This window comes from Cebus imitator, unplaced genomic scaffold, assembly GCF_001604975.1.
Source record: "Cebus imitator isolate Cc_AM_T3 unplaced genomic scaffold, Cebus_imitator-1.0 Scaffold583, whole genome shotgun sequence".
NCBI lineage: Eukaryota > Metazoa > Chordata > Mammalia > Primates > Cebidae > Cebus > Cebus imitator.
In genome coordinates this window covers 839,779-856,311 of record NW_016107898.1, presented here as the reverse complement: position 1 = coordinate 856,311, position 16,533 = coordinate 839,779, and the positions used below count along the sequence as shown (strand labels likewise).

General features: G+C 53.8%; 1 protein-coding gene across 1 annotated transcript in view; it reads right to left on the bottom strand.

Annotated features, from left to right (window-relative positions):
* The window catches only part of LOC108294504 (phosphofructokinase, platelet), a 95,569-nt gene extending 79,712 nt beyond the window's left edge, over positions 1 to 15,857 (bottom strand). The window contains exons 1-2 of the mRNA XM_017516399.1: positions 15,624 to 15,857; positions 1,230 to 1,303 (exon numbers count right to left, since the gene is read on the bottom strand). Coding sequence (XP_017371888.1) covers positions 1,230 to 1,303; positions 15,624 to 15,735 — 186 coding nt within the window. The 5' untranslated portion in view covers positions 15,736 to 15,857. The remainder of the gene's footprint in view (positions 1 to 1,229; positions 1,304 to 15,623) is intronic.
* Positions 15,858 to 16,533: the final 676 nt, after the last annotated feature.

Genomic DNA, 16,533 nt, shown 5'->3' with positions numbered 1-16,533 from the left:
AAAAAAAAAAAAAAAAAAATACCCTCTTCTCATTTTTAAAGGCAGGGGACCATCATACCCTGGGGCCTGTTGTGGAGTGGGGGAGCTAGGGGAGGGATAGCAGGGGGCAGGGGGATGGGGAGGGATAACATTAGGAGAAATACCTAATGTAGGTGACGGGGGGATGGATGCAGCAAACCACCATGGTATGTATATACTTATGTAACAAACCTGCACATTCTGCACATGTACCCAGAACTTACATTTAAAAAATATGTTTTAGAAATGTAAACATTAAATTTTTTCCTAATAATTTCTGAAATAAATACTGTGATCCAAACTCTATTGGTGCCTTCCCTTCAAATGCTTTTTAGTCTTAAGTTGCCAGGACTTCAAATGCAGCAGATAGGGAGTCCTCCCTGCTATTTAATTGAAGACTCTTCATTCTGAAGTAACACAACAGCTGGCATAGGTGTGTTTTTTTTTTTTTTTTTTACATTAATGATGAAAAGCTCAAAGGGGCTGTTGTTCCCCATTTCTCTAAATGCTTATTCTAATTCAGCCTACAAATCACTTCTATAGCAATGAGAGCCTCAAACAAATACAACCAATCCACCAATACAACCAATTAAGAGTCCATTGGTTGATCTCTAATCTTAGAAATCAACACCAGGAAGTTGATATCAAAATGGCCTTTTGGAGCTGGGCACAGTGGCTCATGCCTGTAATCCCAAAACTTTGGGGGGCCAAGGCTTGTAGACTGCTTGAGGGCAGAAGTTTGAGACCAGCTTGGCCAACATGGTGAGATCGCTTCTCTACTAAAAATACAAAAAAAATAGCTCAGCATGGTGGCAGGCACCTGTAATTGCAACTACTCTTGAGGCTGAGGCAGAAAATCACTTGACCTGGGAGGTTGCAATGAGCCAAGATCACGCCTCTGCACTCCAGGCTGGATGACAGAGCAAGACTATCTAAAAATAAGAAGAGCATGGCTTTTGGGGCTCCCTCTCCTTTCTCCCCTCACTTCCTAACAAAAGCCTCACAGACCAGGCATCCGTCCCTGGAGACCAGAAAGCACGGCGCCCTATGTAAACAGCCCCCATCGGGGCTCCTGTGGGCTGGGGAAGGACCCTGGCAGGCAGGACCTGGCTTGCTCAGCAGCAGGAGGCAGGGGTGAGCATACGCCAGTGACTGCAGGGCTCTGGGCAGGTGGAAGGAAGAGCAACAGGGAGTGTGGGGCAGGCACTGACCTCGTAGATGAAGTACACCTTGGCCCCCACGTAGATACCCATGCGCACCACGGCGCGCACAGCAGCGTTCATACCTGCAGAGGAAACAGGAGCAAGAGTCACTGAAGGGCCTCGGCAATTCCGGCTCTGCCACTCAGGACCCAGGACCATGGGTCTGTTCTGTAACTTCTCAATGCCCTCATTTCCTGATACAAAAGAAGGGTACGCACAGCCCTCTGGGACGAGGGTAAGGACTAAAAGATACAGCCAACGCAATGCAGGGTGCCCTACGCCCAGGCTGAGTCTAAGAGCCTGGAGGACTTTCTGTTCAAAACATCCCTGCCTGAGCTCAGTACCAATTTGTAGGCCACTCCATCCAACCCAACAACGTGCAGAACAGATGTTTATTTGCAGCTAGCGACATTCTGTGTGTGATAAGAGAAGGAGATAAAAAATGGATCATCTCATCACCAACTACCACTGTAAAAAAAAAAAAAAAAAAATTGCCTGGGCACCGTGGCTCATGCTTGTAATCCCAGCACTTTTGGAGGTCAAGGTGGGCAGATCACAAGGTCAGGAGTTCGAGACCAGCATGGCCAATATGGTGAAACCCCATCTCTACTAAAAATTAGCTGGGCATGCATCTGTAGTCCCAGCTACTCAGGAGGCTGAGGCAGAAGAATCGCTTGAACCAGGAGGTGGAGGTTGCAGTGAGCAGAGATTGCACCATTGCACTTCAGCTGGGGCGGCAGAGCAAGACTCCATCTCAAAAAAAAAAAAAATTAGGTAATGGGCTTCAACAGAAAACAAGTTGAATGATCAATAAAGTTAAAAGAAACCGGCATATTAGTTTTATGATCAGTAAAGTTAAACAGGCATATTATAAATAACCACACCTCATGAAGGGAGACCCTCCACTTAAAAAAAAAATTATACAACATATCGACATGTAAGTCATTAGCCTCCATCTCAGACAATATTATACAATGTATCAACTTATAAGTCTTTCAGCCCCATCTCCTCGCTGCAGCAGATGTTATACAATGTATCATCATATATCTGTGTTAGCCTCCACCTCCCTCTCCACTGTGGTCCAGGGAGCTGAAGCCGCTTGTGTCTCAGAACTACCTCTGGGGCCTGGAGGGTCTGTCTCGCTGTCGTGGCTAAGGAGCTCAGGCCCATCGGGAGAGCAGTTACAAGGCACGAGGCCCGCACCCACAACCACGCAGCGCTGCTGCTGAAGGATGAGGAGCACCTGAGCTTTCAGTGCCTCTGCTCCCAGACACACCTGGGAGCGCCCATCTTAACGATGCTGCAGTTCGTGGGCTGTGAAGCAAGGGATGCTTCCAGTCAATGAGCCACAAATGAAAGGACCGTGGTCCTGCAGGGGCGTCCGTACGTGCGCTTGGACGGCCACCCGCTCAGAAGACGCTTAGAAAACCTGAAATGCCGCTGGGCCAGGTCGGCGATGCTGGGGTACCCATTGCTTCTGAAAGTCGACAATTCTGAGTGAGAAAACCTATTTTAGGGGTAAATGCGTGTTTACTACGTGTCTAATACGTATGCATGCATACATATATATAACATAGTCTTATTTACATCATATTCAAACCTAGTTTATAACATGAAAAACTCTAATGACCTGCTGATTAACTAGTGGCCACCTCTCAAGAACATCAAACTCAGTGTTTCAAAACGCAGCAGGTCGGCTCACCTGGCCATTTCCTCCGCTCGCTGTACGCGCTCTCCTGCCAAACAGCACCACTTTCTTCTGTCACTGGCGCTGAACGCTGCCAACACCCTTGCTAGCTCCAGCCCACGCAATGGACACCTTCTCCCAGCGCTGCCCCCAAATGCCCAACTCCCTCTGACGTGAGCCACACTGCAGCTAGAATCATTACAACAGCGTTTTCTCTTCCACTGGCTTTTATGCAAGTAAATTATGAGGACATTCTTCTTGTTTAGAAAAAATACAAGTGAGTCATGGTCACACAAGCCCCACCCCCTTGGAGAACTGGGTCTGGGGCCAGTGCTGGCCGCCGTGTCCTGTGGAGCTTCACACGTTTTTTCTTTCTACGCTCGACACCACGTCCGAGATGGCTTCCGTACCACTTTCAACGTTCTCTTCTAAAGCACAAATGTGACCGCTTTCCTCCTGGTTCCCAGGGCTACAGGAAGAAAACCCAAGCTCCCCTGAGCTCCTGGCCATGCCCAGGGACCTCCTACCTGTCTGGCGGCACTCGGAGCCTCCTGTCCCTGAGCCTGGGTGGCAGCCCTGCCAGTGCTCTTGCTCGGACGCTCTTCCTCATCCTCCGCTTCCGGGCTCTGGCACCTCCCAGGAAGACCGCCTGGCTTGCCTCCCACCTGATTCCGTTTATTCCTGGCAGGACGGAGCCTCCCGCCCCCTTGGCCTCACACCTGTGGGACATTCTCACCCATCTCTCCAATAGGCAGGCTTGACAGTGCCTGGACTCTTCAACACGAGGGGCTGAGGCACAGCTCTGGCTCCAGGACCTTATGCTATGGTCACTCTGATGGATGAATTAACCACCAAACACTGAGCCTGTGCCAACACTGGGAAGCAGGTGATGAAGAAGCACAACTCTAAGACCTGGTGGCAGCCCTTGGGCCCTGCTCCTCCCCTGCCCCACCCCTGCTCCTCCCCCTGCTCCTCCTCTGCCCCTCCCCCTGCTCCTCCTCTGCCCCCTGCTCTCTGAAGACCTCGTTCCCACCATGACCACCCGGTCTTTCATAAAGGAATGATGAAGAACTTGGGAATTTTAGAAAATATAAGTGGAAAGAAATAGCAGAAGGAATAAAATTTTTAAAAGCTGAGCATGGCCAGGCATGATGGCCCATGCCTGTAATCCCAGCACGTTGGGAGGCCGAGGTGGGCAGATCAAGAGGTCAAGAGATTGAGACCATCCTGGCCAACGTGGTGAAACCCTGTCTCTATAGAAATACCAAAATTAGCGTAGGCCTGCAGTCTCAGCTACCCGGGAGGCTGAGGCATGAGAATCACTTGAACCCAGGAGGCAGAGGATGCTGTGAGAAGAGATCATGCCACTGCACTCCAGTTTGGCAACAGAGTGAGACTCCGTCTCAAAAAAAAAAAAAAGCTGGACATGATACACAAGGTGACCCCAGGAGACTCCCGCACAGAGTAAAAATGCACACCAGCACTAAACTCAGTCCCTGAAGTCCCTGCCTGGATTCTCCCCACCTCCCCCACCCCCGTGGGCTCACCTGCACCCACCTGGAAAGAATCATGACACCACCCTACAAGCAGAAGCTCACCATCAGTAGCCGAACGCCCCCCCACCCCGCCCCGACCCCACTGGGGACCCGTAGTTGGGCTGCCCCTAGGGTTTCACAGGTGGAGAGGGAGCCTGAGAACCTATATTTCTAGCAATTTCTAGGTGATGGGGGTACCACACTCTTAAAGATACAGTTCTAGGTCCTGAAAGGACTTCTGTTCTCTTGCACGTTGGTGGGATGGAGTCCTACACTGCAAAGGGCTTTTATTCATGGGTCCCCCTTGAGCTCAGGGGCTGGCAGCGCTTAGTAGGGCCCTGCAGGGCGCCCCTTGGTTATGGCACACCCACAGCCAGAGCCCTGACCTGGGTGATTCTCACAGGAAGCCAGCGGAGCTCTGACACCTCCCTGGAGGGATGAGAAAGAGGGAGGGGAAAGGCTCTGCAGGGCATAAACTGATTACCAGAAGGTAACAACATCAGTAAGGGGAGAAGCTGCAGTGTAAATCCTAGTCTTATTTCATTTCACCTCTAAAGACTTCCTACTTTCCTCTATGACAAGGACTGTGCCTTAGAGTCACCAATGGGAGCTTGAAGGAAAACGATGCCTGCTGGAGACCAAAAGCTCACTGAACGGCCCGGGGTGGGGCCTGCTTGGTTCTAAGCCCTCCCTCTGAACTGCTGTACAGTGAGCACTGCAAATCCTTGCTTCACGCTGGGTCCTGTAGGGTGAAACCTGAGGAAGCTCCAGGAACACTCAGTGTTGGCTTTGGAGGGAGGAGAATGCTGGTGGACAAATGCCAAGGGGAAAAAAGTCAGCATTTACTGAGGGGCTCTGTCACCCACAGGACAGGGGCGAAGGCTCGAGTGCTTGCGATGCGGTCTTTCCCAGCCTCACGGGTTCACAGGTGCGAACTTGCAATTTGGGCTTTCCAGGCTCACAAGTGAATGTCACCAGGTTCGCCATTTCCTTAGGCTGCCCTGGCACATGGCCATTTGGGACGAAGGGCAGCTTCAGAGTCTTTCACTCCACACACTCAAGCTACCGTTTGTCCCATCAGCTCCGGCATCCTGGGGCTAGTCCATCTCATTTTGTTTTGGTTTTGGGAGCTCAACCCAGGTATCAGACAGCTTTCCTAAGGATTCCCAGGAGAAAACATTTTCCTACCATGCAGGAACCTTAACATTTGGAAAAACACCCCTTCCTAATTCCCAAAAAACCCCAGTTTCCAGGGAAGTGATCTTCTTATTATGAGAACCAAAAATAAACCTGGAGACAATAAGGGAGCAGTTACTTAGGAAATATGTGGTCGTTACTCTAACTGCAACAGACAGGACGGATCATTGACTCTCTTTCTTGATAGGACAGACTTCACTATACCACAGTGCAGGTGAGAGAGTCACAAGACCACTTCTTCCTTAGGCAGAGTCATCCCTGGTGCACAGCAGGGCTTAGCAAGAGTGAGTCAGATCATCCTTATTTCCTGGCTAATTGGAAGACCTAGATTTCCCAGTTTACAAATCTCAGCTTCCTGGGAATCTGCTCTGATAAAATCTAAATTGTATTTTTTGCTTGTTTGTTTGAGATGGAGTTTCCCTCTTGTTGCCCAGGCTGGAGTGCAGTGGTGCAATCTCGGCTCACTGCAACCTCCGCCTACGCCCCCCTCACCACGCCCCCCAGGCTCAAGCGATTCTCCTGCCTCAGCCTCTCAAGTAGCTGGGATTACCGGCATGCACCACCATACCTGGCTAATTTTTTATTTTTAGTAGAGACAGGGTTTCACCATGCTGGCCAGGCTGGTCTCCAACTCCTGACCTCAGGCGATCCGCCCTCCTCAGCCTCCCAAAGTGCCAGGATTACAGGCCTGAGCCACCACACCCAGCCTAAGTTGTTGTTGTTGTTTTTTTTTTGTTTGTTTTTTTTTTTGAGACGGAGTTTCGCTCTTGTTACCCAGGCTGGAGTGCAATGGCACGATCTCGGCTCACCGCAACCTCCACCTCCTGGGTTCAGGCAATTCTCCTGCCTCAGCCTCCTGAGTAGCTGGGATTACAGGCATGCGCCACCATGCCCAGCTAATTTTTTGTATCTTTAGTACAGACGGGGTTTCACCATGTTGACCAGGATGGTCTCAATCTCTTGACCTCGTGATCCACCCGCCTCGGCCTCCCAAAGTGTTGGGATTACAGGCATGAGCCACTGCGCCTGGCCCTAAGTTGTATTTTTTAAAAATCAATAAAAATAAGAAATAGATGGATTCTATCCTTTTACCTCCCCTGTTGTCTGGAGTAATGAAGCTCCCAGCCTCACCTTCTCTCCCAGCACTGAACCGCTTTTCCCGAATTTTCCCACACTCCTGCTCACTCAGTTGTAATTTCAATGCACCAATTCTTTTTGAGAAATAGAGTCAGTCGGTCCACTCCTCCTGCTGGTTTGTTGAAAAATGAGCACACACAGCACCGGTATCACTCCTGCTGCCAAAGCTTCTCCTAGCTTCTTCTCTCTCTTTTGATAATGTCGGGATAATGTAGGCAAGGAGAGGTGGGATGCCAAGGGGCATTCTGTCAAGGTGCTCCCCCCGCCCCCAAACCCAGTTCAATGTCATCGAGCCAGGAGCCTCTCTGACTTCCGGGACTGTGCAGACCACCGTGTCTTCTGGTAGGGTCAGGGGAGGGCTTTCGATAAATCTGTAGGGGTCTTCACTCGACCACCGGCCCACCGTCCAGCTCAGCCTCCCAAGTGCTGCCTCTGCGGGGCACCGTGTGGATGCATCAGTGACAAAATGGGAAGCCTCTGGCCCTGGTGGAGCTTGTTCTGATCAGAAGAGACCCGAAAGCCAGAAACACAGCGAACAAATGCATGATGCGAATGGAACGGACACATAACCCTAAGCGCTAAGGAGAGAATGACAAGCAGGGTGGGGGTGGGGGCTGTTGAGAGTGTGGTGGACAGGGAGGGGCTGCCAGTGACAACCGAGTGCCAGCAGACCTGCCTGAGAGTGACGTTTGGGGAAAGACGGGAAGGTGAGGGACGTTAGCCAAATGGACATCTGGGAAAGAGCTCGGGCAGCAGAGGGGCTGGGTCGGGGGCGCGGCGGCATCCCGCTGCATTCCAGCATCCTCTGCGGGCCGGGACAGGGTCAGCCCTCCCTGCACATCCCTCAGAGCCCGTGAAGAAACTCCCACACTGGGGACCTTCTAAATACAGACAGCATACGCCACCCATTGCCGTGACCACACTGTCCCTCAGAGGAGCCGCTGGCCACGTGCATCCCGTGGACATGGAGATGTGCTGTGTGCTGTAAGCTTCTGTAGACACTAGGTTTCAAAGACTTAGTATGGAAAGTGGTGTAAAATATTAATAATCAATACAATAATTATTAAAATAGTGAGTTGCCAGTTTTTTACCTTTTTGTTTGTTTGTTTGTTTGTTTGAGATAGTGTCTCACCGTGTTGCCCAGGCTGGAGTGGAGTGGTGCAGTCACAGCTCACTGCAGCCTCCAATTCCTGGGCTCAGGCTATCCTCCGATCTCAACCTCCCACACAGCTGGGACTATCGGTGTATGCCATCACACCAGACTAATTGTTTTTTATTTTTTGTAGAGACTGGGTCTTGCCATGTTGCCCAGACTGGCCTCAAACTCCTGGGCTCAAGTGATCCACCTGCCTTGGGCTCCCAAAGTGCCGGCAGTATAGGCATGAGTCATGGCACCCAGTACCCCTGCTCCACCCCCAGCCTTTCTTTAATGTGGCAACTAAATCATTTTAAATTGCATATATAACAGGCCACCCATGCAAGCCTCACTCCTGGGGGATTCTCCCACTGGAGAAAACCAAGATGCTGATCTGCCTGGGTGTGAAAACTGCCCCCTGGCCCCAGCGGGCTCTGCTGTGCAGAGCTGCTCTGGAGTCTGCTGTTCAATACTGCGCTTGAGTGTCCTGTGTACCTCCTGACAGGCCACCACAAAGCTCCTTATTAAACGCTGCCATCATGGAATTAGTCTCCTGTTGATCGCATTTTGCTGCCTTTCCCATTTTTCGCTTTTCTAAGCACTGCTATGAAGATTCTCCTTTCCCCCTACCTGCCTGTGTCTGCCACAGCGCACAGGCTCTGCTTTCTAGCTGCAATAACTGAGCACCCATTTACCCCACACCCTGACACACCCCCAGCTCGCTCGGTGGGGTGTGTCTGTGGGCACAGGGCTGTCCTGCCACGTGCCCCATCCCACAACCTTCCATCTATGGCCTGCTCCTTGTGAGACCCTAAACTCCCGGCCTCCCCTCCCCTCCTCTCCACAAAGCCACCCTTATGGGAGGCAGTCAGTCACCTCCACCTGCTTCCCAGCTAACCCCAGGCAAATCCAAAGTCCTCCGCTGGCCTACCCTCCTCTACCAACTCCTCCCTCACCATCAGCTCAGGTCAAAGGCCCCAACCAGAGGCTCCCCTGGGCGCTTTCAGAAGACAAGAGCTTTTCCTCACAGGTCCCTACCACAGGAGGGACAGCTCTGGGAGGAAAGGGTGTGGCTCTATTGCCTAAAGCCTGCCCTGACTCACCTAAAGCCGGTCCGTTAATGTGCCTGAAGATTACAGAAACACGGAAATAAGGTGGGGCGCAAAGGCTCATGCATGTAATCCCAGCACTTTCTAAGGCCGAGGTGGGTGGATCGCTTGAGGTCAGGAGTTTGAGACCAGCCTGACACACACCGTGAAACACTGTCTCTACTAAAAATAAAAAAATAAAAAAAAAAAATTAGGCAGGCGTGATGGCACACACCTGTAATCCCAGCTACCTGGGAGGCTGGGGCAGGAAAGTCACTTGAACCTGGGAGGCGGAAGTTGCAGTTAATCGTACTAACCCACAGCTGAAAAGACGTGAAGGAATGCCTCCCCGAGGTTACTGCATGCCACGCTTTCCATCGTTTTCCATTCAGAAAACTTCAGATCAGATTTCATTTAGAGATGCACATTTAGACAGGGGTCCTATATTAATGAATCTTCTGTGTCAAAATCCTCGTCAAAGTCAGAAAACAATCTCACGGGACTCCTGAGCGTCTCCCATTGGAGAAACCTGGAGAAGCTGATCTTACTGGACTTGCAAACTGCCCCCCTGGCCCCAGAGAGAGTCGGAGCCTCGCTCTGTCCCATGCAGTCAGTATCTGCACCTCCGCAGGCTCCCCCACGTGGCTCAGGGCACAGGAAGCTGGGAAGATAGCAAACGGGCCCTGGGGCTGGGGGCCCAGCACAGTGCGGCCTTTTCTCCTTTGTCTCCTGAAGACTTTCACTGAGGATGTGTGTTAGGGAAGAGGGCAGGGAAGAAGGAGACAGGGAGAGAAGACAGACTGAGTGATGCCTCCATTCTGCAAAGGAAAACAGCGAGACCTTATCTCAGCACTCGAGACAGCAGGGCCGGGCCCAGTTATAAATAAGCCTCTGCCTCTCAGAGTTCTGGTCTGCTGTGTGTCTGGCTGCCTCTTACACCCTGACAAGCACAATGACTGCAATTCCAAACAAAGCGCTGGGAGTAGGGGGTGAAGACGGAGAGAACCCAGGCGTGGGGAGGGCAAGTGCAGCCTCTGGGCAGATCCTCTGTCACAAACAAAACCACATGCCAGAAAGGTTTTGTGCAAAAGAAACACAAAAAGCAACCCAACCACGACGTGCAGCCCTCCTCCAGGGCGTTCTCAGCAGAACCGCACTGTGGATGTGCAACCTGGTACCCTGACCTTTCCTCTGACTGTGCTGTTACCGTATCTTCATCTTCCTGATTTTAATTGCTTCTGACAGTCCATCAGATGGGCAGAGCTTATTTAGAGAGACCTAATTTTCCCTGATGAAAAGTTGGAGTCCTGTATCAAAAGCTTTTAGTTTTCTGTAACTGAGAGGAACAGCATGCTTCTTTTGAAAGATGACAAAACATCTAGCTTCAAAGGGTCATCCGGGTATGCCACACAAAGCAGTTTGCTTTCACAGAAAATGATGCCTTTACACAGATCTCCCACTGTGCCACGGGTGACACCATCATTCTAACACACTGCCTCCCTGATCCAGTCATTTTTGCAGAATTAATGACTGCCCTTTACACTGAAAAGATACGCTTAAAGAACGTGTGTGCTCAGGATGGTGAGGGAAGGGGTGAGGAGAATGGCACTGTTCTCCAAGTCCCCTCCCACCTCACTGGGCTCTACAGCCAGCAGAGCTTCAGACACCAAAGGCGCCCATGTAGGGCTCCAGCCTGCTGTCCAATAAATATGTGTGGCATTGACCTAATGCATGTCAAGTCAGCTGAAACCTCACAATTCTGACTACGGTTTTAAGGTTCTAATCTCTAAGTCTTAACAGCTTACACATATTGACCTGAGGATCACAAGGCACTTTTGATTAGTGAGGGCTGAATTCATCTAAAGGACTTCATGAATAAAGAAGACAGCTAGAACCCCTGCTTTCCTGCTCCTTGGTGGAGACTCCAGGCTAGAGGCAGGCAGCAAACACCTGCATTCCTGCCAAGCGCCAGGCAGCTGGGCGCGGGAAGGACACCAGCGAAGGCACAGATGCACGCAGCCTCGAGTATCCCTGCTGCAGCCACAGGCCCGCCCCACCACGGAGCTCTGGGGACTCAGGGAAGCCGGTGCACCTGGGGCTTCCCTTGCTCATGGGCAAAGCGGGGATAAGTTAGTGGCCAGGACCACTGAGGGCCACAGAACAAGGAGTCACTAAACGCTAGTTATTCTCACTGCGACTGGAAAGGTTTACACTCACGCAATTTATGTGGACTTTCTATAAATGCTGCACTGATGTTCACCTCACCACAGGGACAAAGGACACAGCCTTCGCATCAGCCCAGTCTGAGGATGCGCCTGGACTTCCCAGTCCGCTCAGCTCCTCCCGGAACCAGGCCCTGCAGAAGCCACAACCTGTGACTAAGACGATAAATCACTCTTGGTGTGTGGCAGTACTATGTGGGGGTGGGGACTTAGTCATGCTAAGGCCACCACCCAGTGCTGTGGAGCTTATTTTAGGTTGAGTGAAAATCAATTTCAGTTTGCAAACATGTCTTAGGACAACAGAAGATGCCCAAAGAAGTAGAAAAAAAAACACAAACCAGCCTGAGAAATAGTCTTTCTTCATTCAAGGCCTGGGGATTCAGGAATACAGAAAAGACATTTTCAGTTTTATCTTATAATTAAATACCAACTCTACTGGGGGGAAATGCACCCCATCGCATTGGTATTAAGCCTGAATATCATTATTGCCACCTTGACCCTATCACCATAAAAAGGTGTTTTCCATTCCCCTAACAAAGCCATCCAAAGAATATCTGTATAATTTTGAGCAGGTTGGGTTTTGCTCACTTTCGAGCATTAACCAAATTAAGCAGCCTCACCAAGAATGGCCTCTGAAAAACATGGTGGAGGCCTGACATGACGGCTCATGCCTGTGATCTCAGCCCTTTGGGAGGCCAAGGCAGGAGGATTACTAGAGGCCAGGAGTTCAAGACCAGCCTCAACAGCATAGGGAGATCCTATCTCTATAAATAAATAAATAAATAAATAAGCTGGTCATGACGGTGCCTTCCTGTCTTCCCGGCTATTCAGAATATCACTTGAGCCCAGGAGTTTAAGGCTGCAGTGAGCTATGATGGTGCCACCACTCTCCAGCCTGGGTGACAGTGCCAGACCTAGGTACTCTTCATGGCCCGCGAAAGAGTATAATATTGGGAATTAAGATCTGTTTTGCTCCTACCACAACCACGTATGCACTGCATGTCCTTACCTAAGTTACTTCTCTTTGTGAGTCTTTCTCCCTAAGAGAGGAGATGCCTATCTTGGGGGTCATGTATTTAGGCTTGGAGATGAGAATTGTAAAGCTTCTAGTATAAAAAATGGTTTCAACAACTGGTGCCTGTGGTCATCTTAATGTGTGCAATTTTACCATAATTTCACACCCAACAGAAAATTACCCTGAAATTAAGCTGGGTGTGGTGGCTCACATGTGTAATCCCAGCACTTTGGGAAGCCAAGGCAGACAGATCACGAGGTCAGGAGATCAAGGCCATCCTGGCTAACATGGCGAAACCCTGTCTCTACTAAAAATACAAAAATTAGCTGGGCATGGTGGCACGCATCTGTAGTCCCAGCTACTCGGGAGGCTGAGGTAGGAGAATTGCTTGAACCTGAGAGGCAGAGGTTGCACTGAGCTGAGATTGCGCCACTGCACTACAGCCTGGCAACAGAGCGAAGACTCCCTCTCAAAAAAAAAAAAAAAAAAAAAGAAAAGAAAAAGGAAAAAAAATTCCCCTGAAATTAATACTTGAATGTTCATGTGTTCTCTCATTTCTTGCTAATGGCAATAGTCTTCTATGTCAGGGAAAATCAAGTACTAATATAGACTCAGAATAAAATGGTAAAAGAAATGGGGGCACAACTGATAAATTCTGGAGGGGTAACCTACTTACTGTCAGGGTAAGTCTGTGGCAGCTAAGACCAGGCTGCCTGAGCACATCAGGAGGTGAACTTCCTCAAAAAAACCAAAAAACAAAACGTGTCCAAATGCTCAAAAGGTTCGAGATCATATCACTATAGGATAAAGCTGTTTACAGAGTCTACAAAACAATCTGTGGCTTCGGCTCTGCCAGGGAAAGAATGCCCAGACCACCCACCGTGGTGGGCTTCCCCAGGGACAGCTCAGGTGTGACCCATGTGGGCTCGAGGCCACCATATTTGATGCCACCTGCAGAGCGGAGGGCAGCTGTCTCCCATTAACTCGAGGCTGTACTCGCCAAGCCATGTTCCCACATAATGTTGGTTTCCAAAGTACCTTTTTCTCCAGAAGAGAAGAGGCGTGGGCTTACTAGCCTCCAATATGTAAAACTCCTTCCAGGTGGCAAAACCAGGGAAACAGAAAACACGGTAATTCTGCCAATGTATACTAATCTCACGAACTCCCAAGCATTTTAGCAAACTTTTGGACAATGACCCATAAATATTCCCAATACAGCATCTTCTGTTTTTCTTAACTTTTTATTTTTTGTAGACAGAGTCTCACTGTGTTGCCCAGGATGCTCTGGAACTCCTGGGCTCAAGCGACCCTCCTGCCTCGGCCTCCCACGGCACTGAGATGACAAGGATGAGCCGCCGCACAGGCCCACGGCACCGAAATTCCAAAACAACCTTGAAACTCTGACCTTCCACCCGCCCCGGTGGCTTCCAGAGATCAGTTCCTCTTCCTGTGCCAAAGGTTTCTTCTCTTTGGCTGCCCGGATAAGGTCAGTCACTCAAGGTGCCCCTCCTGCTTCTGAAGGCCTTTGACTGAGAAGCCACTCTGGTCCTGCCCCGGCCCCAAGGCGGCCCCATTGGACCCCCCACATCTCCGGGCCGGTGTAGGCGGGGCGGAGCAGGCTCTTTCCACTTCACTCCCTTATTTCTCCAATCCCAGCCTCAGCTGCATCACGCTTTCTTTCTCTGAGAACCCATCCCTGCAGGAGGAACGCTGAATTGTAAAGCTTCTAGTATAAAAAATGGTTTCAACAACTGGTGGCTGTGGTCATCTTAATATGTGCAATTTTACCATAATTTCACATCCAACAGAAAATTACCCTGAAATTAAGCTGGGTGTGGTGGCTCACATGTGTAATCCCAGCACTTTGGGAAGCCAAGGCAGACAGATCACTGTCGTTTTCCTGGAACGCTACCTCCAGAGCCCTTCCCCTGAGCGCGGCGGCAGGAGGGGGGTGGGGGCGGGCTCCCGGGCGGGGCCTGGCACTGACACCCGGGTCTCTCGAGGACCGCCGCAGCGCGGCTTACCACGCTCCGGCGGCCGGCGCTGGCCCTGGAGAGCTGCGCTGCGGGCCCGGGGAGCGCACGGAGACGACGGGCCGGGCATCACGTAGGCGCCCGCGTTGGGCGGGGCGCTGCCCACAGCGCCCCAACCTGCGGCACCCGCGCCCGCCCGCGCGCTCAAGGGCGAAGGGAAGGTCACGGGCGCCGTGGGCGGCGCGCCCCTCCCGGTCCATCCTTGTGCAGTGCGCGGCCCCAAGCGGGAGGAAACCCGGCATCCGGGCCTTTCCGCGCAACCGCCGCAGGAGGAAACCGGCAAATGACAATCAAAACCCGGCTCGGGACCGTCGTGTCTCCAGCCGCGCGATCGCGAAGCCTCCCGGGTTGCGTCCGCCCGGGCAGCACCGATCCACCAGCCGGGGGCTGCGCGGGCTGGGTCACTTCGTATTACGCGCACCGGCGCCCCCACGTGCACCCAGGGCTTGGGCGCGCGGTCACCGAGCCCTCCCCTCCCTCCCGTGTTCCACGCCCTCCGCGCGCGCCCGCGTCAGTGGCCCAGGCTCGGGCCTCCCCGAGAGCAGCGTCCACGTTTCGGGGCCAGGGAAGCCCGGGGCCCGCGCCGCGCGCGGGTGACGTCCCGGAGTCTCCGCTTCCTGGTCCTTCCCGTCCACGGAGACTGGCAGGAGGGGGAGGGAGGGCCGGGACCCATTTTAGTTTTCGGTTTTGTCACGAGCCGGAAGGCGACAGCCGGGGAGGGCGCAGGAAGCCCTTTTTAAAATCCCCCAGCGGAAACGCGAGGCGTAGCCGAACCGCCCCTGAGACGCCTGGCGGGAACCGGCGCACAAACCCCGCCGCGTCCCGCATTGCAGCACCGGGACCGCCCTCGTCGCGCGGGGGCACGATGGGATAGGAGGCGCGCGGGGACCCGGCCGTTTCTTCCACCACATTCTGCGGGTGGCGTGGGGCGGAGCTGGGGGGGAACGGCTTAGGAAGTGGTCGCGCCGTCCCCAAGCCTCAGAGGGGACGCCCGGCCCAGTCCTGCAGCTCCGAGGCAGAACGACCCCGAGGGCGCTCCAGGAGACCCCCTCTGCCGGGCTCAATTCAAAAAACACACGGGAGGTGGGAAGCGCACTCACCTTCCAGGTGAAGCTCCTGCCGCCACGTCCTGCCCGCCCCCGCCCGGCAGGGACCCCGGGGCCGCGCCGCAGGTTCCCCCGCCGACCCCTCCCCGGGGCGGGCTTCTCTCTGGTCCCCACCGCTTCCCTGCTCCTCTCACCGGTTTCCCCCTTCACTTCCCTCCTCTTCTCCCCGGTTCCCCCATCTCGGTCGCCCGGCCCACCCCCCCAACGTCCGTCCCTCCCTCCCTCGCCGCCCGGAGCTGGGCGCGCACCTTGGGCATCCCCGCCGCTGGTCAGCACGCCGATAGCCTTGCCGGCTCCGGAGAGGTGCTCCAGGAGCTTCCGCAAGGAGCCCTTGGGGCCCTGGGAGTGGTCCGCGTCCATGGCGAGGAGGCCGAGGGGAGCTGCTCGCCCGGGTGCGCAGCAGGCAATGAGGACCCTGCCCGCGCGCGCCCGACTGGGAACCGTCGCCCCGCCCGCGCCCCCGCCTGGCCCCAGCGCCAATGGGCGGTGACGGGCGGGGCCGAGCGCGCGGGAGGAGCCTGCGGGGGGCGGGGGCGCGGGCGCGGCGGTGGCCGGGGCCAGGACCGGGGCCCGGGGCGCCGACCGGCACGAGCACTCCTACTAGGGAGTGCTTGGCTGGGGGCGGGGGCGGGGGCGGGGGCGGGGTGGCGCCGCAGGTGGGGGAAGCCGTGGAGGCGGGGTAGCGCCACAGGTGGGCGGGGTCCCGGCGTGTGGGGCCGGGTCGCAGGTGCGGGAGCCTAGCAGGTGGGCGGGACGACTCAGGTTGGGGGCTCTAGACAGGATAAGAGCGCCAAGGGTGGGGCCGGAGGGGGTAGGGGGACCGCCGGGGGCGGGGTCACCTAGTTTGCCGGGCGCGCCAGGGCGGGGCGGGTTGGAACCCAGGGAGCATCTCCGGGGGCGGGTGAGACCGTGAATGGGAGCCAGCACCTGGGCGGTTGGAAACCCGGCAGCTGCAGGGGACGCGATGGCTGGACAGGTGGAATTGGGGCGCAGAGACCCCACCTGGGAGCGGAGGTTGTGGGGACCGAGCCCGGCCGCGCGCGAAGCTTCTCGCTGGCCGCAGGATTCCGCCTGGGGTGGCCCTGGGAGCCTTGGGGAGCGGCCTCGTCGAACCCCACCCCCGCCCCCCAGGTTTCCTCTGCAGCCTGAGGTCGGGAA